The sequence below is a fragment of the Oncorhynchus kisutch genome, linkage group LG6, assembly GCF_002021735.2.
Source record: "Oncorhynchus kisutch isolate 150728-3 linkage group LG6, Okis_V2, whole genome shotgun sequence".
In the NCBI taxonomy this organism is placed as follows: Eukaryota; Metazoa; Chordata; class Actinopteri; order Salmoniformes; family Salmonidae; genus Oncorhynchus; species Oncorhynchus kisutch.
The window spans coordinates 32,950,874-32,970,899 of NC_034179.2; the positions used below are offsets into that span (position 1 = coordinate 32,950,874).

The 20,026-nt window shown below is 42.7% G+C and overlaps 1 protein-coding gene across 1 annotated transcript; it reads right to left on the reverse strand.

Moving 5' to 3' along the window:
• LOC109892723 (diacylglycerol O-acyltransferase 2) lies at positions 1 to 19,519 on the reverse strand. Its single transcript, XM_020485462.2, has 8 exons — positions 19,194 to 19,519; positions 16,048 to 16,179; positions 14,126 to 14,233; positions 10,096 to 10,166; positions 4,840 to 5,044; positions 4,257 to 4,431; positions 2,043 to 2,242; positions 1 to 1,609 (listed from the first exon to the last, which is right to left on the reverse strand). Exons 1-8 carry the CDS (start codon positions 19,231 to 19,233, stop codon positions 1,455 to 1,457), a joined length of 1,086 nt encoding a protein of 361 aa, XP_020341051.1. The 5' UTR covers positions 19,234 to 19,519; the 3' UTR covers positions 1 to 1,454.
• Between the last annotated feature and the right edge of the window lie 507 nt (positions 19,520 to 20,026).

Below are 20,026 nucleotides of genomic sequence, written 5' to 3' on the forward strand. Positions count from 1 at the left end.
TTTACGAAGACATGTTAAGTTTTATTCTAAAAACAAAAAGTTTAATTTAAGTAGTCAGATTTTGCTCAAGCTATTCATTCACAACATAAAAGGCCTTGGCTGCTGTTTATTGCACGAGTTAAGAGAGTGAGATGTTTACAAGAAGTTCATGTTGAAGCTAGAAGAATTTGCATTTCAAATGACACTTCTATTTAGCACTCATCACCAACCTCAACATTTCACCACATTTGCAAAATAATTGTAGTCTTTTCATCTTGCATAATATATAAACAGTTCTGCACCTAAGATAATTGGCAGGATGATGGCATATCAAGTCTCAGTAATTTCGCTAACACTTCTTGGAAATTACCATGGGAGTTTGACTTTTAACTCTAATCCAAATGTGTGATAGAAAAACCCTTATACTGTACATTTACCATTTTACTCAATTGAGTAGAACCCCACAATAAGTGTATTTTTATGACATTCATCACTGATCTGCCCTCTGTGTGGAGGAAGAATTGTTTTTACATCATCAAAATCATCAACAACTACAGTACATGGGGCATCAAGGCACTAAACAACACTCTGCAGCCCAGTCAATAAAAATGTGACATTGAAAAATTCCTGAGGCACATTTTAGAGCAATACCTCAGAGGGTTGTAACAAATACAAAAAGTGCATCAATATATAAATTTATGGACAAGGGAGGACAGGTTTTTCCTTATTTACATAATACAATACTTAGTGGCATCATATAAACACATGTACACAATCTAAATCCATTAGAATTACTTCTCCTTCCAGTTTCAATGAAGTATGTGTGTGCTGGGAGGGGACACCCATCAGCTCTTTGGCTCAATTATCACACTATATTAACTTCTGAGTGAGGCCATACCCTTACAATTGCATTGTTTGTGCATTTAGCAAAAAATAAATAAAGGCCTCAAAACATCTGATATTGAACTTTTTTTTAGGGCCTAATATATGGGACAACTATATGGATACATGGGGGAAACAAACATGGTGCTTGTGTGTGTATATAGCCTTCTAGTGCCACCTAGTGGGAGTTCTACTGCACATGAAAGCAAGTGATCGTATCTTATCAAACTATACTCCCTCATCTCTTCTGTCATGGAACATATCTATAAATGTGGCATACGCTGGAGAGACTCCATTTGGAGACATTTAAGATAGTCAACTTTGCTATTGGCAAGGACTAGGTCAGGCGGAATAGTAAAGCAACCTAAAACATTAAAACCTGCCATTTTCACCCTGAGTGGAGTAGGGACGTGAGCCTTGTATACTGGATGAGGATGAGAGCGCGGGTGGGTTTATACACACCCACAACTTTATGTATATCGATTGAATTCCAGAGACAATCAATCAGATCCATGCACATGAATGGGGTGTCGAGGCTGAACAAACAGCTGCCACAGTTCTGAGGTTCCGAGGGGGTCCCGCTCACTCTTTTCTCATTGGATGTGCAGGATGTCACTCTCTTTCAATCCGAAGCGGGTCTTATACTTGTCAAAGAGGCTCCTGAGGGACTTGATGTACATGGCATGGTACAGTTCCACCATATCCCGAGTAGGCTCCTCAACTTTTGGTACCGTGATCGGTTCACCCACTAAGAGAAGGGGGTAAAAATCAATATCTGCAAAAATCAACTGATATTTAACTTTTTGGTTTGACGAACTGCAACATTTAACATGAACATGGCCTTTTATGCAGGGGAGAGAAAATTTACTGTGGATGGTTATGTTAACACAGAGGAGCAAGAGTTGCCCTTGAACTGCTTGGTAGTAACCATAACCCCGACCTAGCATTGCAATTACTGAAGATTTTTACAGATGGACAATAATCTACAGATCCTGGCTGACAGAACAATTTGAGTTGAGCATATATTTTGATAGATAAGATCAATAAGATAGATGGCTAAAGGGAGGATGGCTCATAATAATGGCCGGAACAGAGCGGTTAGCAAACACATGGACTGATCACTACCAGAAACGAAATGCCTGTTAGATCCTTTCAGTGGGGTCTTGGAGAGGGTTTCTCACCGATGGTGGTGATGGGTTTATTGTAAGGCACCATTCCCCAGGAGTCAGAGAAGAGGCCACAGCCATGGAACAGACAGGGAGCAAAGCCCAGAATCTTCTGCAGCCGCTTCTGAGCTAGCCGACACCAGGTTCCCTCCTCAAAGATCACCTGCTTGTACACATTGTTCTCCCCAAAGGAGTAGACCGGCACCAAGTCGGACCTGACAGAGAGCAAGGGTTACATTAGTCTTCAGAAGTTACTCATAGGGCATAATGGATATCATCTGATCTCTGAATGTTGAGCTGACTTGTTTTGGAGCTTCCCTGCTCTAATTAATTCAACATCTGTCATGAAAACACATGAGGAATTTAGAAAATGAACCTTTGGGAAGCATTTAGCCAGGGTAACATAGGCCTACATGCCACTTGTCTTATGAGGTCCTAAAAATATGAGCCAGTGACCCAGATACGTACTGTACATGCCAGGGGAAATTAGCAATCATGCATGTTATCGAAGGTTGTAATGAATGAGGGTCTACTCTACATAAAATGTTATACAACCTCTAAGACACTGAACCAGCGTATCTACAATCCACCATCAGACAATATTTATCACTGAAGTAGGCTTGTTTGGATAAGTTGTGCAAGTCAAAATGGCAGCCTAATGGCCCTGGAATAGAGTGGGATTCCCAGTTAGTCTGATCTGGTCTATACCAGCTCACTCAGTGTGCTGAAACAGTGTTCTCAGGAGTCACAATCTGAGGGAGTCTATCCTTTGGCCTTGACCCGGGTGTGTGTACTCTATGCCAGGAGGAGCTCTGAGCAATTGAGGACCAATTACCACACTAGTAAGTGTGTGCCAATCAGGGTTGTGGTCAATTCCAATTTAAAATTCCAATTAAATTCACTCATGAAGTGAAGAATTTACATTGAATTCAATATAATTTCAACAATGTTGAAATTAGACCGTATTGACAAATATTGAATTCTAATTAAATGCAGTTAATAAACTTAGTATCACAAATTGACTACAATTTAAATAATTTCAATATAGCTAGGTTGTCTGAACAATGACATGTTCAGCCTGAGGAAATTGGAATTTTCAGGGATAATATTGCATTAGAAATTGAATCCTTGGAATTGACCCAACATTGGAATTGAGAGGAAATTAATGTCTGAATTCAAAGATTGACCTGGAATTTTAATTAAATAGAATTTTCAGGGAGGGGGAATTTAGAATATAATTTTTAGACTTAACCCAAGCCTGGTGCCAATCAAACCTATTGTTGAGCCAATTATCTCGATTCAATCCAATTGGTCATAATGACACCCATGTCTGTGCTGCCCGATGAGATGTCTTACATAAAAACAAACACCATGTAGTCAGATCAATTGATGTGTGTAACAGATGTACACTTTATACAAATAAGTATGCAGACACCCCTTCAAATGAGTTGATTTGGCAATTTCAGCATCAACCTTCCAGCATTGGCTGGAGTGGTGTAAAGAGCACCGCCATTGGACTCTGAAGCAGTGGAAACAGGTTCTCTGGAGTGAATCACCACACTTGACCATCTGGCAGTCCGACAGACGAATCTGGGTTCGGCGGATACCAGGAGAACGCTACCTGCCCCAATGCATAGCGCCAACTGTAAGGTTTGGTGGAAGAGGAATAATGGTCTGTGGCTGTTTTTTATTTTTATGGTTCGGACTAGTTAGTTCCAGTGAGGGGAAATCTTAAAGCTACAGCATACAATGACATTCTAAACGATTCAATGCTTCCAACTTTGTGGTAAAAGTTTGGGGAAGGCCCATTCCTGTTTCAGCATGACAATACCCCCGTGGCCAAAGTGAGGTTCATACAGAAATGGTTTGTCGAGATCGGTATGGAAGAACTTGACTGGCCTGCAAAGAGCCCTGACCTCAACCCCATCGAACACCTTTAGGATTAATTGGAACGCCGACTTCCCAGGCCTAATCGCCCAACATCAGTGCCTGACCTCACTCATGCTCTGAATGGAAGAAAGTCCATGCAGCAATGTTCCAACATCTAGTGGAAAGCCTTCCCAGAAGTGGCGGCTGTTAAAGCAGCAAAGGGGGGGACCCACTCCTTCTTAATGGCCATGATTTTGGAATGAGATGTTCAACAAGCAGGTGACTACATACTATTGCTCATGTAGTGTATGTGTGTAGCCAGGATTTGTGTATGACGGAATGTTTGCGCTCTACTCTCACCCTTGCTGGAGGGCCAGCCTCACAAATCCCTTGCGGTTATTCAGGGTGACAGAATTCATGCCTGGAGCACAGTCCAGAGATTCTGCTGCTCCCCCGACAACGATGACCACTGCGTTGCCAGTTCCATTCTGAGAGAGGAGGTAGTCGATGGAGTTACGGTTCACTGGGCAGATACCTAACGCATGGGAGAGAATGGGGTTAGGCTCAGCAATCAAACATGGGCCCAAAGACCAAACCATAAAGTCTGTTTTCAGTAGACATTATTTAAGAGAAACTGCATACTCGTTGAGCACAGACACATATTATTGCTGTACATTTTACATTACACTGCAATACTACTCTAAATGACCAAATTAAGATAACCTGCACTGTTAGCTTTAGACAGAAGCAGCTCCCTACAATAGCGAGCTCAGCAAATACAGGTAGGTAGACAGAGGCTGGCTGTTTCGTCCTGGCTGCGTAATAGGACAAAGCTCAAGAGTTCTGCGAAATTACAGTCTGTAGCTAAAGGGCTGTTATCAGCAGTTTAAAGAGAGAAGAGGCAGCCTCTTCAGAGGGACAAAACTCCCAGAAACCATCTCACCCCCAGACATGAGATAGTCTCTAAGGATTGGCATCCGGAAGTTTCCAGCCAGGGTGGCAAGAGAAGGCTTGATGCCCGGGAACTTCTTGGAGAATCCAGTGGCCTCAGTCCCAAAGTTACAGAAGGCTCCGAAAGAGAAGATCCCATGGGGGTGGTACCCAAAGATGTAGTTTCGGCTGGGCAGCAGGTTATGTGTCTTGATGAGCTGGAAAAAAAGTTGACAAAAAGAGACATGATTAGACTGTTCTATCACACCAGTCTCAGAGGAGAGGAGGTTTAGAGGATGTGTTAAGACTATTTTCCTGTAAATGGAACAGCTTTTCATTTTAGCCCTGATATGATGCATCTTTTACGCTCAAGTAATAAAATAATTCACATGCAAATAAGGCAATAAAATGTGCTGTGTGTCTGGGATGTTTACCTGCAAGTTTCCACTAAATAAAATCAAATTTATTTATATAGCCCTTCTTACATCAGCTGATATATCAAAGTGCTGTACAGAAACCCAGCCTAAAACCACAAACAGCAAACAATGCAGGAGTAGAAGCCAGTTCCATTCTGAGAGAGGAGGTAGTCGACGGTTTACAGGGCAGATAGTGTGAACAGTAGTTCCATTACAGAGATGCAATACTTCTGCCCTGCTAGAGCGGCCCCGGTCAACTGTAAATGCTGTTATTGTAAATTGGAAAGGTCTAAATCAAGTAACATTTTATTGGACACATACAAATGGTTAGCAGATGTTAATTGGAGTGTAGCGAACTGCTTTTGCTTCTAGTTCCGACAGTGCAGTAATCTCTAACAATTCCACAACGACTACCTAAAATCACACAAATCTAAAGGGATGGAATAAGAACATGTTTTTTTATTTCACCTTTATTTAACCAGGTAGTTTAGTTGAGAACAAGTTCTAATTTGCAACTGCGACCTGGCCAAGATAAAGCATAGCAGTTCGACACATACAGAGTTACACATGGAATAAACAAAACATAGTCAATAATACAGTAGAACAAAAAAGGTTCTATAGTATGTGCAAATGAGGTAAGATAAGGGAGTTAAGGCAATAAATAGGCCATGGTGGCGAAGTAATTACAATATAGCAATTAAACACTGGAATGGTAGATGTGTAGAAGATGAATGTGCAAGTAGAGATACTGGGGTGCCAAGTAGCAAGATAAATAAATACAGAATGGGTAATATATGTACATATAAATATATAGATGACCGAGCAGCATAGGCAAGATGCAATAGATGGTACAAAATGTAGTATATACACATATGAGATGAGTAATGTAAGCTATGTAAACATTATTACAGTGGCATTATTTATTGTGACTAGTGATCCATTTATTAAAGTGGCCAATGATTCAAGTCTGGATGTAGACAGCAGTCTCTGTGTTAGTGATGGCTGTAACAGTCTGATGGTCCAGCTTTGATGCACCTGTACTAACCTCGCCTTCTGGATGGAAGCAGGGGGAACAGGCAGAGGCTCAGGTGGTTCTTGTCCTTGATTATCTTTTTGGCCTTCCTGTGACATCGAGTGCTGTAGGTGTCCTGGAGGGCATGTAGTGAAGCGCTGTTACACCTTCACCACACTGTCTGTGTGGGTGGACCATTTCAGTTTGTCTGTGATGTGTTCGCAGAGGAACTTAAAAACGTTCCACCTTCACTGCTGTCCCGTCGATATGGATAGGGAGGTGCACCCGCTGCTGTTTCCTGAAGTCCACAATCATCTCCTTTGTTTTATTGACGTTGAGTGAGAGGTTGTTTCCCCTGACACCACACGCCGAGTGCTTTCACCTCCTCCCTGTAAACTGTCTCGTCATTGTTGGTAATCAAGCCCACTACTTTTGTGTCATCTGCGAACTTGATGATTGAGTTGGAGGCGTGCATGGCCATGCAGTCGTGAGTGAACAGGGAGTACAGGAGGGGGCTGAGCACGCACCCTTGTGGGGCCCCAGTGTTGAGGATCAGTAAAGCGGAGGTGGCATTTCCTACATTCACCACCTGGTGGCGGCCCGTCAGAAAGTCTAGGACCCAATTTCATAGGGCGGGGTTGAGACCCAGGGCCTCAAGCTTAATGATGAGCTTGGAGGGTACCATGGTGTTGAATGCTGAGCTAGAGTTAATAAAAAGCATTCTTACATCGGTATTCCTCTTGTCCAGATGGGATAGGGCAGCGTGATGGTGATTGCATCATCTGTGGACCTGTTGGGGCAGTATGCGAACTGAAATGAGTCTAGGGTGGCAGGTAAGGTGAAATGATCCATGACTAGTCTCTCAAAAGCACTTCATGATGACAGAAGTGAGTGGTACGGGGCGATAGTTATTTAGGAACTTCACTGGACTCAGAGGGCTGTCGTGATATCTGCTTGGGATGGGATATACACGGCAGTGACAATTATCAACGAGAATTCTCTTGGAGCGACAATGGCTCAGCCACAAAGTGGTAGGCCACACAAGCTCACAGAACAGGACCGCAGAGTGGTGAAGCGTGTAAAAAGTGTCCGTCTTCGGTTGCAACACTCACTGAGTTCCAAACTGCCTCTGGAAGCAACGTCAGACCAGTAACTGTTTGCCGGGAGCTTCATGAAATTAAATGGGTTTCCATGGCCGAGCAGCCACACACACACACACGCAAGCCTAAGCTCACTGTGCGCAATGCCAAGCGTCGGCTGGATGGGTGTAAAGCTTGCCGCCATCGATCTCTGGACTAGTGGAAACGCCTTCCCTGGAGTGATGAATCACACTTCACCATCTGACAGTCCGACGGACGAATCTGGATTTGGCGGGTGCCAGAAGAAAGCGACCTGCCCCATTGCATAGTGTCAACTGTAAAGTTTGGTGGAGGAGGAATAACGGTCTGGGGCTGTTTCATGGTTCCGGCAAGTCTCCTTAATTCCAGTGAAGGGAAATCTTAATGCTACAGCATACGATGACATTCTAGATGATTCTGTGCTTCCAAAATGCCCATGTGCACAAAGAGAGGTCCATACAGAAATGCTTTGTCAAGATCAGTGTGGAAGAACTTGACTGGCCTGCACAGAGCCCTTACCTCAACCCCATCGACCGCCTTTGGGATGAATTGAAATGCCAACAGCGAGCCAAGCCTAATCGACCAACATTAGTGCCCGACCTCACTAAATGCTCAAGGCTGAATGGAAGCAAGTCCCTGAAGCAATGTTTCAACTTCTGGTGGAAGGCTTCCCAGAAGAGTAGAGGCTGTTATTGCAGCAGAAGGGGGGCCTTCTCCATATTAATGCCCATGATTTTGGAATGAGATGCTCGATGAGCAGGTGTCCACATAATTTTGGTCATGTAGTGTACCTTTGATAAGCAGCTAGCTAGATAAAATTGGCATTGGAGCTTTCTAAACTAATATCTGACGAACTCGGAAATATGAAGTTATTTCAGAATGAAAGTTAACTGGCTAGCGCATCATGCTTTGTGACATTGTTAGCTAGCCATCCTGGTGAAATCGATCTTTTGTGAGCTGACTGCTCGGTCTAAATAGTATAATCTAATCTGTTTAAAAACAGTGGCAGCATGTGTAGCAGTGGTTATTCAGTTTTTGATAAGCAAAAGTTAAAAGTGTATTTATGCTGTTGCTCAAATGCACAAATCTTTGAGAAAATATATTTTTTTATTTTAAAAAATATATAATTTTAAACTAGATTATATTTGTGTCATGCTGCTTTGTTGACAACTTCAACCACCTTGTGCCCCAGTTATTCAGCCAATAACCGGCCACCGCTGTATTTGATAACATACATGCAGTAAGTGGAAGAGAGAAGGAGCCCTTGCTGGCACTGCAAGATGTAAGCCACAGTCCCTGCATGCACTGACACCAGCCAGGCCAGACCAACAGCTGACATCCAACTGCATTAGTTGCACAAGCTAAAACAAGTTAAGCAACCATTCATCTGAAGCAGGATGTTGACATGTGAAGTTTCTAATGTGTCTCAAGCCCAACAAATACCTGGCATACAGTGAGTCTTTGAGTCAGAAAACCCTACAATTGAAGCCCCTTAACTCCACATTACAAAACAGCAGTAAATATCATCCTGATTACCAACCCAAAAAATAACAATACTGTAAGCCTCAAATCAATGCAAAGACATGTTATCAAACACAGCCATCTTATTCAGTTTGCATCAGAGCTACTTGATGCAAATAAGTGATCAAGCCACTCCGACAGAAACAGTCAGTGCTCAAAGTATGGATCACAAGCAGGGCCAAAGTCCATGCTCCAGAGGCAACACACACTTGAATCCCCCCTGGCTGTTAACTGTCAATAATTGAGTCATTATGGTTAAGACAACCTTTATTCTTAAATCGGCTTTAAGAGCCTTTGACTATACTTTCTATGTATGAGTGAAAACGATTGTATGGTAAAACATTTATTGTAGGGTTAATGTTTCTAAAATGCTCAATTTTAAACACTTAAATCAAATAGCTGAACTGACTGAACGACAATTAAACATAGCAGATGTCATTTGAATGCCGTTGGTTCATTGATATTCATGAGGAGTGTGAAGGCATACAAACAACTCAGCTAACTGTTCCTAGGCCGTCATTGAAAATAAGAATTTGTTCTTAACTGACTTGCCTAGTAAAATAAAGGTTAAAAAAATATATAAAAAAAATAAAAATAAAATAAAAAATTCATTCCTTGGTCAGGAGGGCAGCGCGAGAAAGCACAAGTGGAACTTGCCCAAAAAATCTGAAGGCAAAACATTTCTTGCTGTTAGGACACCAAGAGAACGTGTCTCCCAACAATCTCCAGGTGCGGAGGAGCGCAATAATCAGGGAAAAAAAGAAGAAAAAAAAAAACTCAGCAATGAGCTGTCGCCTATCAGGCGGGGCAAAGCCTAACCTTTCAACTGACACGTCAACTCCTTATTGCATCATCAGGGAACAGGAACCAACAGCTGACACTGGATACAGTCACAGATAAGCTTGTGCTACATCACACAATAATCAATAAAAACCAAAAGCACATTTTAGCATCTGTACAGGCAGGCATATCTATGTTGTATTCCATCACAAATTTCCAGTTTGATAGCAAACCTAATTATCTGGCCTTTTGACACCGCTTACACACTGACAAGTGAAAACCACCCCACTTTTATTTGTTTATACATCCTCCAATATAAGAGGTCAAGATGCTACATAGCACTGAACAGCCCATTCCCAAATTACACCCGTAAGTTCACACACTACACCTTTAAAATGTTAGGCCTATTCTTTTCCACTCACCCTGATGGGAAAGTAATCTCTGAAGTAAGTCCACACAGTCCAGTTCCTCACCCAAGAGGACCTCCTGCCACCTGAGAAAACCGAGGTAAAGGATAGATCTCCAGTCAGAATAATAAATCCCACATAATGATTAATGTAAATAAACAGTAACATAGTGCCAATTAACTCAATTTCCCAGCACAGCTCCTTATAGTCACAGACACAAACCACTGCTTCTGAAATTACATCAGTTTCACACACACACTCCCAGTCAAAAGTTTGGACACACCTACACATTCAAGTGTTTTTTAGATTTACACATTGTAGAATAATAGTAAAGACATAAACTGTGAAATAGACATATGGAATCAGGTAGTAACCAGAAAAGTATTAAACAAATCAAAATATGTTTGAAGAATACATGTAGCCATCCTTTGCCTTGATGACAGCCTTGCACACTTGGCATTCTCTCAACCAGCTTCATGAGGTCGTCACCTGGAATGAATTTCAATTAACAGGTGTGCCTTGTTAAAAGTTAGTTTGTGGAATTTCTTTCCTTCTTAATGCATTTAAGCCAATCAGTTCTGTAGTGACAAGATAACCCTATTTGGTAAAAGACCAAGTCCATATTATGGCAAGAAGAGCTAAAATAAGCAAAGAGAAATTACAGTCCATCATTACTTTAAGACACGAAGGTCAGTCAATACAGAACATGTCAAGAACTTTGAAAGTGTCTTCAAGTTCAGTCACAAAAACCATCAAGCGCTATGAGGAAACTGGCTCTCATGAGGACCACCACAGGAAAGAAAGACCCAGAGTTACCTCTGCTGCAGAGGATATGTTAATTTGAAAAACTGCACATTCAGATAGCAGCCCAAATAAATGCTTCACAGAGTTCAAGTAACAGACATATCGCATCAACTGTTCAGAGGAGACTAAGTGAATCAGGCCTTCATTGTTGACTTGCTGCAAAGAAACCACTACTAAGGAACACCAATAAGAAGAGACTTGCTTGGTCCAAGAAACACAACCAATGGACATTAGACCGGTGGAAATCTGTAATTTGGTCTGATGGATTTTTGGTTCCAACTGCCGTGTCTTTGTGAGACGCAGGGTAGGTGAGCGGATGTTTTCCGCATGTGTGGTTCCCACCGTGAAGCATGGCGGAGGAGGTGTGATGGTGTGGGGGTGCTTTGCTGGTGACACGGTCAGCGATTTATTTAGAATTCAAGGCACACTTAAGCAGCATAGCTACCACAGCATTCTGCAGCGATACGCCGTCCCATCTAGTTTGTGCTTAGTATGAGAGTGATGGAGTGCTGCATCAGACAACCTTGCCGCCGCAATCACCCAACCTCAACCCAATTGAGATGGTTAGGGATGAGTTGGACCACAGACTGAAGGAAAAGCAGCCAACAAGTGCTCAGCATGTGGGAACTTCTTCAAGACTGTTGGAAAAGCATTTCAGGTGAAGCTGGTTGAGAGAATGCCAAGAGTGTGCAAAGCTGTCATAAAGGCAAAGGGTGGCTACTTTGAAGAATATAAAATATTATTTAGATTTGTTTAACACTTTTTTGTTTACTACACTTCATAGTATTGATGTATTCACCATTATTCTACAATATAGAAAATAGTGAAATTAAAGAAAAACCCTTGAATGAGTAGGTGTGTCACACACACATTCAAAAGTTTGGGGTCACAAATGTCTTTGTTTTTGAAAGAAAAGCTTATTTTATGTCCATTTAAAATAACATCAAATTGAGCAGAAATACAGTGTAGACATTGTTAATGTTTCAAATGACTATTGTTGCTGGAAACTGATTATTTGTGGAATATCTACATAGTCGTACAAAAATAAAAGAATCTGACGTTTCCAGCTACAATAGTAATTTACAACACTGTATTTCTGATCAATTTGATGTGATTTTAACATTGACAACAAAAAAAAAGCAGCTTTTCTTTCAAAAACAAGGACGTTTCTAAGTCACCCAAAACCTTAACAGTAGTGTATGTATATAAACTCAGCAAAATAATTTTGTAAAAATCCAAATAACTTCACAGATCTTCATTGTAAAGGGTTTAAACACTGCTTCCCATGCTTGTTCAATGAAACAAACAATTAATGAACATGCACCTGTGGAACGGCCATAAAGACACTAACAGCTTACAGACAGTAGGCACAGTTAAGGTCACAGTTAAGAAACCTTAGGACATTAAAGAGGCCTTTCTACTGACTCTGGAAAAAAAAAAAAAGGATGCCCAGGGTGTCTGCTCATCTGCGTGAACTTGCCTTATGCATGCTGCAAGGAGGCATGAGGACTGCACGTGGCCAGGGCAATAAAATTGCAATGTCCGTACTGTGAGACTCCTAAGACAGCGCTACAGGGAGACAGGATGGACAGCTGATCGTCCTCGCAGTGGCAGACCACGTGTAACAAACACCTGCACAGGATCGGTACAGCCGAACATCACACCACAGGATGGCAACAGCTGCCCGTATTAAAACAGGAACGCACAATCCCTCAGACTGTCCGCTGAGAGAGGCTGGACTGAGGGCTGGGGCGGTGTGTCACAGCTTCATTGGACTGAGCTTGTTGTCATTGCAGGCAATCTCAACCCTGTGCGTCAACCCTTCCTGCAGGCTCATCCTGAAATGACCCTCCACAAATTTCTTGTTAACAAACTATGACTTGCCAAACTATAGCTTTGGCAAGTCAGTTAGTACTTTGTGCATGACAAGTAATTTTTCCAACAATTGTTCAGAGATTATTTCACTGTATCACAATTCCAGTGGGTCAGAAGTTTACATACACTAAGTTGACTGTGCCTTTAAACAGCTTGGAAAATTGCAGAACATTATGTAATGCTTTATAAGCTTCGGATAGGCTAATTGACATAATTTGAGTCAATTGGAGGTGTGCCTGTGGATGCATTTCAAGGCCTACCTTCAAACTCAGAGCCTATTTGCTTAACATCATGGGAAATATCAAAAGAAAGAGACCTTGGTCAAGGAGGTGACCAAGAAACTGATGGTCACTGACAGAGCTCTAGAGTTCCTCTGTGGAGATGGCAGAACTTTCCAGAATGACAACCATCTCTGCAGAACTCCACCAATCAGGCCTTTATGCTAGAGTGGCCAGAAGGCCAGACAGCCACTCTGTAAAAGACACATGACAGCCCGCTTGGAGTTTGCCAAAAGGCACCTGAAGACTGAGACCATGAGAAACAAGATACTCTGTTCTGATGAAACCAAGGTTGAACTCTTTGGCCTGAATGCCAAGCGTTCCGTCTGGAGGAAACCTGGCTACACCATGGTGCATGGTGGTGGCAGCAGCATCATGCGGTGGGGATGTTTTTCAGCGGCAGGGACTGGGAGACTAGTCAGGATTCAGATAAAAAGGTAAACTGAGCAAAGTACAGAGATCCTTGATTAAAATCTGCTCCAGAGCAAGTTTCTGAATGTCCTTGAGTGGCCCAGCCAGAGCCCGGACTTGAACATCTCTGGAGAGACCTGAAAATAGCTGTGCAGCAACGCTCCGCCTCCAACCTGACAGAGCTTGAGAGGATCTGCATAGAAGAATGGGAGAAACTTCAAAATACAGGTGTGCCAAGCTTGTAGCGTCATACCCAAAAAGACTCAAGGCTGTAGTCGCTGCCAAAAGGTGCTTCAACAAAGTACTGAGTAAAGAGTCTGAATACTTATTTAAAATGTGATATTTCCGGTTCTTATTTGTAATAAATTAGCAAAAATTTCGAAACATGTTTTTGCTTCGTCATTATGGGGTATCGTGTGTAGATTGAGGGGGAAAAAAACAATGCAATACATTTTATAATAAGGCTGTAACCTAACAAAATGTGGAAAAAGTCAAGGGGTCTGAATACTTTGAAGGCACTGTATAGAAGGGCACAATTTAACCACAATAGGGCAACGGCAGCCATTAAGTTAAGCAAGGAGCCGAAAGGTTGACAGTTCAAATCCCAGGGCTGACGGGGAAAAACCCTCTCAACCTGACCAGTATTAAGAGCCGGTTTGAGTGACCGTGGTACCTGCCTTGTTTGGGGGTGTTCCAGTCGAAGATTAGCCAGGTAGTGTACATGGCAGCGATCACCCAGAGGTCTGTGCAGAACATGTAGAGTAACAGCACAGTGCAGCTGATGCCTATGTAGTCAGATAGGAGAGAGAGCAGAGGAACAGCTATTCAGCACCTGCACTGTACCACACTTCACTAAATATTTTTCAAATGCAACATTCTCCTTATCCCTTATTTCCACACAAACACCATAAATATATACTGCAATCTGAAATTCAGGGACATACAAACTAACAGAAACATCCCTACGGCCCACCAATGAATCATTTATTCTCAGAAAATCTCTTGTAATAAGAGAGCGAGCTTACAGGCTTGATGTCCTTGTTGGAGACTTACAATATGACACCACAGGGCCACTATATCCTTCAGTAACTACAATATTGAACAAAAATATAAAAACGCAACAATTTCTACGATTTTACAAGTTAGAGTTCATTTAAGGAAATCAGTCAATTGAAATAAATTCATTTGGCCCTAATCTATGGATTTCACATGACTGGGAATACAGATACGCATCTGTTGGTCGCAGATACATGCCCCTGCCTTTTTAAGGTATCAGAAAACCAGTCACTAACTGGTATGACCACCACTCGCCTCATGCAGCACAACAGTTCTTCACATAGGTTTGATCAGGCTGTTGATTGTGGCCTGTGGAATGTTGTCCCACTCCTCTTCAATAGCTGTGCAAAGTTGCTGGATATTAGCGGGAACTGGAACACACTGTCGTACACAAATTCAGAGCATCTCAAACATGCTCAACGGGTGACATGTCAGGCGAGTATTCAGGCCAAGGAAGAACTGGGACATTTTCAGCTTCCAAGAATTGTGTACAGATCCTTGCGACATGGGGCCGTGCATTATCATGCTGAAACATGAGGTGTTGGTGGTAGATGAATGGCACAACAATAGGCCTCAGGATCTCATCACGGTATCGCTTCGCATTCAAATTGCCATCGATAAAATACAACTGTGTTCATTGTCAATAGCTTATGTCTGCCCATACCATAACCTCACCATGGGACACTCTGTTCACAACATTGACATTAGTAAATCACTTTCCCACACAACGCAGTCTGCCATCTGCCCAGTACAGTTGAACTGGGATTTATCCATAAAGAGCACACTTCTCCAGCATACCAGTGGCCATCAAAGGTGAGCATTTGCCTCCTGAAGTCAGTTAGGATACTGGACTGCAGACAGGTCAAGACCCCGGTAAGTACGACGAGCACGCAGATCAGCTTCCCTGAGACGGTTTCTGACAGTTTGTGCAGAAATTCTTTGGTTGTGCAAACCCACAATTTAATCAGCTATCCGGGTGGCTGGTCTCAGATATTCCTGCAGGTGAAGTAGCCGGATGTGGAGGTCCTGGGCTGGCGTGGTTACACGTGGTCTGCGGTTGTGAGGCCAGTTGGACGTACTGCCAAATTCTCTAAACATTGGAGGGGGCTTATGGAGAGAATTGAACATTCAATTATCTGGCAACAGCTATGTTGGACATTCCTGCAGTCAGCATGCCAATTGCACACGCCCTCAAAACTTGGGTCATCTGTGGCATTATGTTGTGACAAAACTGCACATTTTAGAGTGGCCTTTTATTGTCCCCAGCACAAGGTGCACCTGTGTAATGATCATGCTGTTTAATCAGCTTCTTGATATGCCACACCTGTTAGGTGGATGGATTACCTTTGCAAAGGAGAAATGCTCACGAACAGGGATGTAAACAAATTTGTGCACAACATTGAGAGAAAAAGCTTTTTGTGCATATTGAACCTATCAATCTTTTATTTCTGCTCATAAAACATGGGACCAACACTTCACATGTTGTGTTTATATTTTTGTTTAGTGTAGTTAGAGCCACACAGAGATCCAGTCACATACTCACCCATGGCGAGGAAGGAGATGACCCACTGAAGAACTGCGATGACCTGAAGATGTTTCTCCATCTTGGATCGAAGGGCAGGCCATGGAGGGGAGGGCAGGTCCTGCAGGGACGAGAGGATGCTATAGCCTGTGCCTAGAGAAGATAGACAGGGTCATAAATGAGTCATCCTGTACAGTACATCCACATCAATCGATTAAGTCAGTTGCAGTCAGTGAGAAGACTAGAATATGAAAATAATAAACTGTCAATCCTTTTCCCAGGTTCTCAAAGTCTGACAAATACAAACAAGGGACATTAGATTAGAAACTAGAGAAAATGAACAAAATATCCATCCCTTACAAAGCGCCGTGATCAGACAGACCACAAGCAATAAACATCACAGATCACGTCAAATTCCTCATGCCACTGCAATGCTATAGAGACAGAGCCACTTACCACCATGGTCTGATCACTACTCATAAAGAGCAGAGCCACAGTCCTGACAGCTACATGTACACTGAGTGTACAAAATATTAAGTACACCTTCCTAATAGAGTTGCACCGCCCCTTTTGCCCTCAGAACAGCCTCAATTAGTCGGGCTATGGACTCTATGAGGTGTCGAAGGCATTCAACAGGGATGCTGGCCCATGTTGACGCCAATGCTTCCCACAGTTGGGTCAAGTTGGCTGGATATCCTTTGGGTGGTGGACTATTCTTGATACACAGGGGAAGCTGTTGAGTGAGAAATATCCAGCAGTTTTTGACATACTCAAACCAGTGCACCTGGCAAATCTTGTATCTTGCCCATTCGCTCTCTGAATGGCACACACCCATGTCTCAATTGTCTCAAGGCTTAAAAATGCTTCTTTAACCTGTCTCTTGCCCTTCATTATGACTTCACATCCCATTGGGGATTGAGAGTTACCTGTCTAAGATGGCAAGACCTCTCCCCATAATAAAGCACTGCTCTGCCTTCTTAACAACAACAAGGCAGGTCCTACAGGCCCTCACCACTACTTGTTTTTGTAAGAATGTTGAATGCGCCGAGCTGTCTGTTTAAACTACTAGCACACAGCTCGGACACCCATGCAAACCCCGTAAGACATGCTACCGGAGGTCTCTTCAAGTCTAGAACAGACTATGGGAGTTGCACAGTACTGCATAGAGCCATGGCTACATGGAAAATTATTCCACATCAAGTAACTCACGCAAGCAGTAAAATCGGATTTAAAAAGCAGATAAAAAAAGCAGGGCACACACTTAACGCAAAATATTGTATAAAACCCTCAGTGTACATTTCGGTTCAAAAACTATTAGTCTTAGAAAGGTAAGATCGGGCCTCTAGGGCACTGCATCGCAGTGCCACCAGAGACTCCAGGTTCGCGCCCAGGCTCTGTCGCAGCCGGACGCGACCGGGAGGTCCATGGGGCGACGCACAATTGGCCTAGCGTCGTCCGGGTTAGGGAGGGTTTGGCCGGTAGGGATATCCTTGTCTCATCGTGCACTAGCGACTCCTGTGGCTAACCAGGTCGCCAGGTGCACGGTGTGTCCTCCGACACATTGGTGCGGCTGGCTTCCGGGTTGGATACGCGCTGTGTTAAGAAGCAGTGCGGCTTGGTTTATGGAGGACGCATGGCTTTTGACCTTAGTCTCTCCCTAGCCCGTACGGGAGTTGCAGCGATTAGACAAGATAGTAACTACTAACAATTGGAGGGGGGGATTCAGTGGGACTGTGGGATTCAGATACACGTGTCAGAAACAATGTGACTACTATGAAGACTGATGCAGCAAACCAAACAAAACGTTGTCTTATAGGAATGACATACATATGATGTGAAATCTGAAGTCTATCTATCCATTGATGTAAATATATGTCTGATTCCCAGCTCAGCACACAAGACAGCAGTAAGAGGCCATCATGTCTCTTGGCTACTTGGGTCTGGTTTGGGTAGTGAGTCACTGTGCCAAAATAGCTGAATGGATTTTTAAGCCTTTAAATGACCTTTGAAGTTCCAGAGTTTTTAAAATGTATTTTAAATAAGATACAGGTGAAGACAGGTGAAAATGACTAGCTGTCCTCCGGCTACACCATGGTGCTACCCTACAGTGCCATTGAGGCTACTGTAGACCTTCATAGCAACAGTGTGTTTAATAAATAACTATAATAAACATAAAATTATCTAAAAATAATAATTTTAATGTCTCACTATAATTTATGAAATTCACTGAGGATAGTATATATACTATAGTATACTGACGTATATAAAAGTAGTGACAGACCAGAACAAGAGCGAGCCACTGAGAAGACACTGCTTAATCTACTCAAGCTCATAGTGCCTCATCAGCAGATCTTTCCCATGCCACGGGACAACACAACCACGTAAACCAATGTTAATGGACTAAATAACACTGTGTCGTGCTGTCAAACAAAACACTGTCCGTTCTGCGCTCTGGCCCACACTTGCATAATTAAGTTAATAATGCTAAGGGTTTCAAAATCAGGGCTACTGGGCAGTATCAGCCTCAGGGGGTGAAAGACTTGATGTAGACTAGGGATACTACACAGTGAATCAGTCACTGACCCCACATCTTGCCCTTACCGGGCAGCATTCAGCAGGGCACAACGTTGTGGAAAGTTGCTGATATAACTATATTATGTTGAACAAACTTGAGCCTCTCTGGCATGTAAAATAAATTAACTTGTAAGCCCTATTCATGATATGTACTGTATAACTAGGCCCTGGTGTACACTTTTTCACTTCTCTTCCTTCACAGATCAGACCCCTAAAAATATACAAGCAACATGTATGAAAACTACTGTGCCCAAATACACTCTTCACAACACACCAATGTGTTGGTTTATTTGATGTCTTTCAGAACAAATGGCTTACATGACAATGACGTATTGCATCCACAACAAACAGCATCCCAAAAAACTTCTGATTATGTTTTGGGCTGCCATAGTTCTGTCATATTTTAATGTTTTGCAAGCTGCTTCTTCACCTCACGAAAACGGATTACCCGCCAACACAAGATTTGGAATATAGTGGAGATGATCCAATTATAAAATGACTGCCGATTATCAAATTACTGCCGCTTGATAGGATGATTGAAGTCTATGTGCAATTTGTTTGCAGTGCATTTGGAATGAGGGTGCATATCCTACCTTTTAGAGCACCGGAGTAGGCAGCAAGTATGGTCTTCATAACTGTGGCTCCGGGAATAAACAGATTACAAGACTTGGAAATACTTGCTGCTTTAAAGTTTGTCAACTCTACAGCTCCTCTATCATGACTGCCTTCCACTGTACTGCATTGAAGCACCGAGCGCGCATTTAACCGGTATGGGAGGAGCCAATCACAGTCAGTATGGGAGGGGGTGGGAGGTGTATTTTTATTTACAAACCGATGCGCTCCTGGAAAATAACCTAAGTGGATGCGAATTTGGCACAGTCTAACTAACACTTGGGCCTGAAGGAGGCAGGCACGGTTAACACTGAACGGGCACTGTCACTGTCTCACGGTGTGTATTTACTGGGCAGTCACGTGATGTCGGCAGTGATCAACGGTTGTGTTTTGACCATTTCCATCACATCTGACAGCCCGCCCCGCTATGAAATTCTTATAGATGTTTTACTTTTAGCACCACCCTTACAAAAAAAGATTGCAGTTTTTAAACTGTAGTAATAGTGCAGTAACTGCAGTCGTCTGTGGTATTTTGGACGCAGTAATTGCAGAATAACTACAGTGTACGTTATAGAGTACGTTATACGTTATAGAGCACTCTACAAAATTACTAAAAACACTGCAAAATTACTGCAGTAAATAAACTGTTATTTTGGACGCAGTATTTGCATCATACTGCAGTTATACTACACTCTAGTGTACTGCGCACCCGTACTGCGTACGGGCATTAAAGCTGAACATGTCAAACATGCTTAACAGGTCACTATGGTTAGCCAATGCCAAGTTGTTTAGGCTACTTTACGAGACAGGATTA

Coding starts and splice junctions, on each gene's coding strand:
- LOC109892723 (XM_020485462.2), bottom strand. CDS start 19,233: ATGAAGACCATACTTGCTGCCTACTCCGGTGCTCTAAAAG. Junction 4,432..4,839: donor AGACTATCTCATGTCTGGGG/GTGAGATGGTTT, acceptor CCCATGCGTTAG/GTATCTGCCCAGTGAACCGT. Junction 1,610..2,042: donor TAAACCCATCACCACCATCG/GTGAGAAACCCT, acceptor CCCTTCTCTTAG/TGGGTGAACCGATCACGGTA.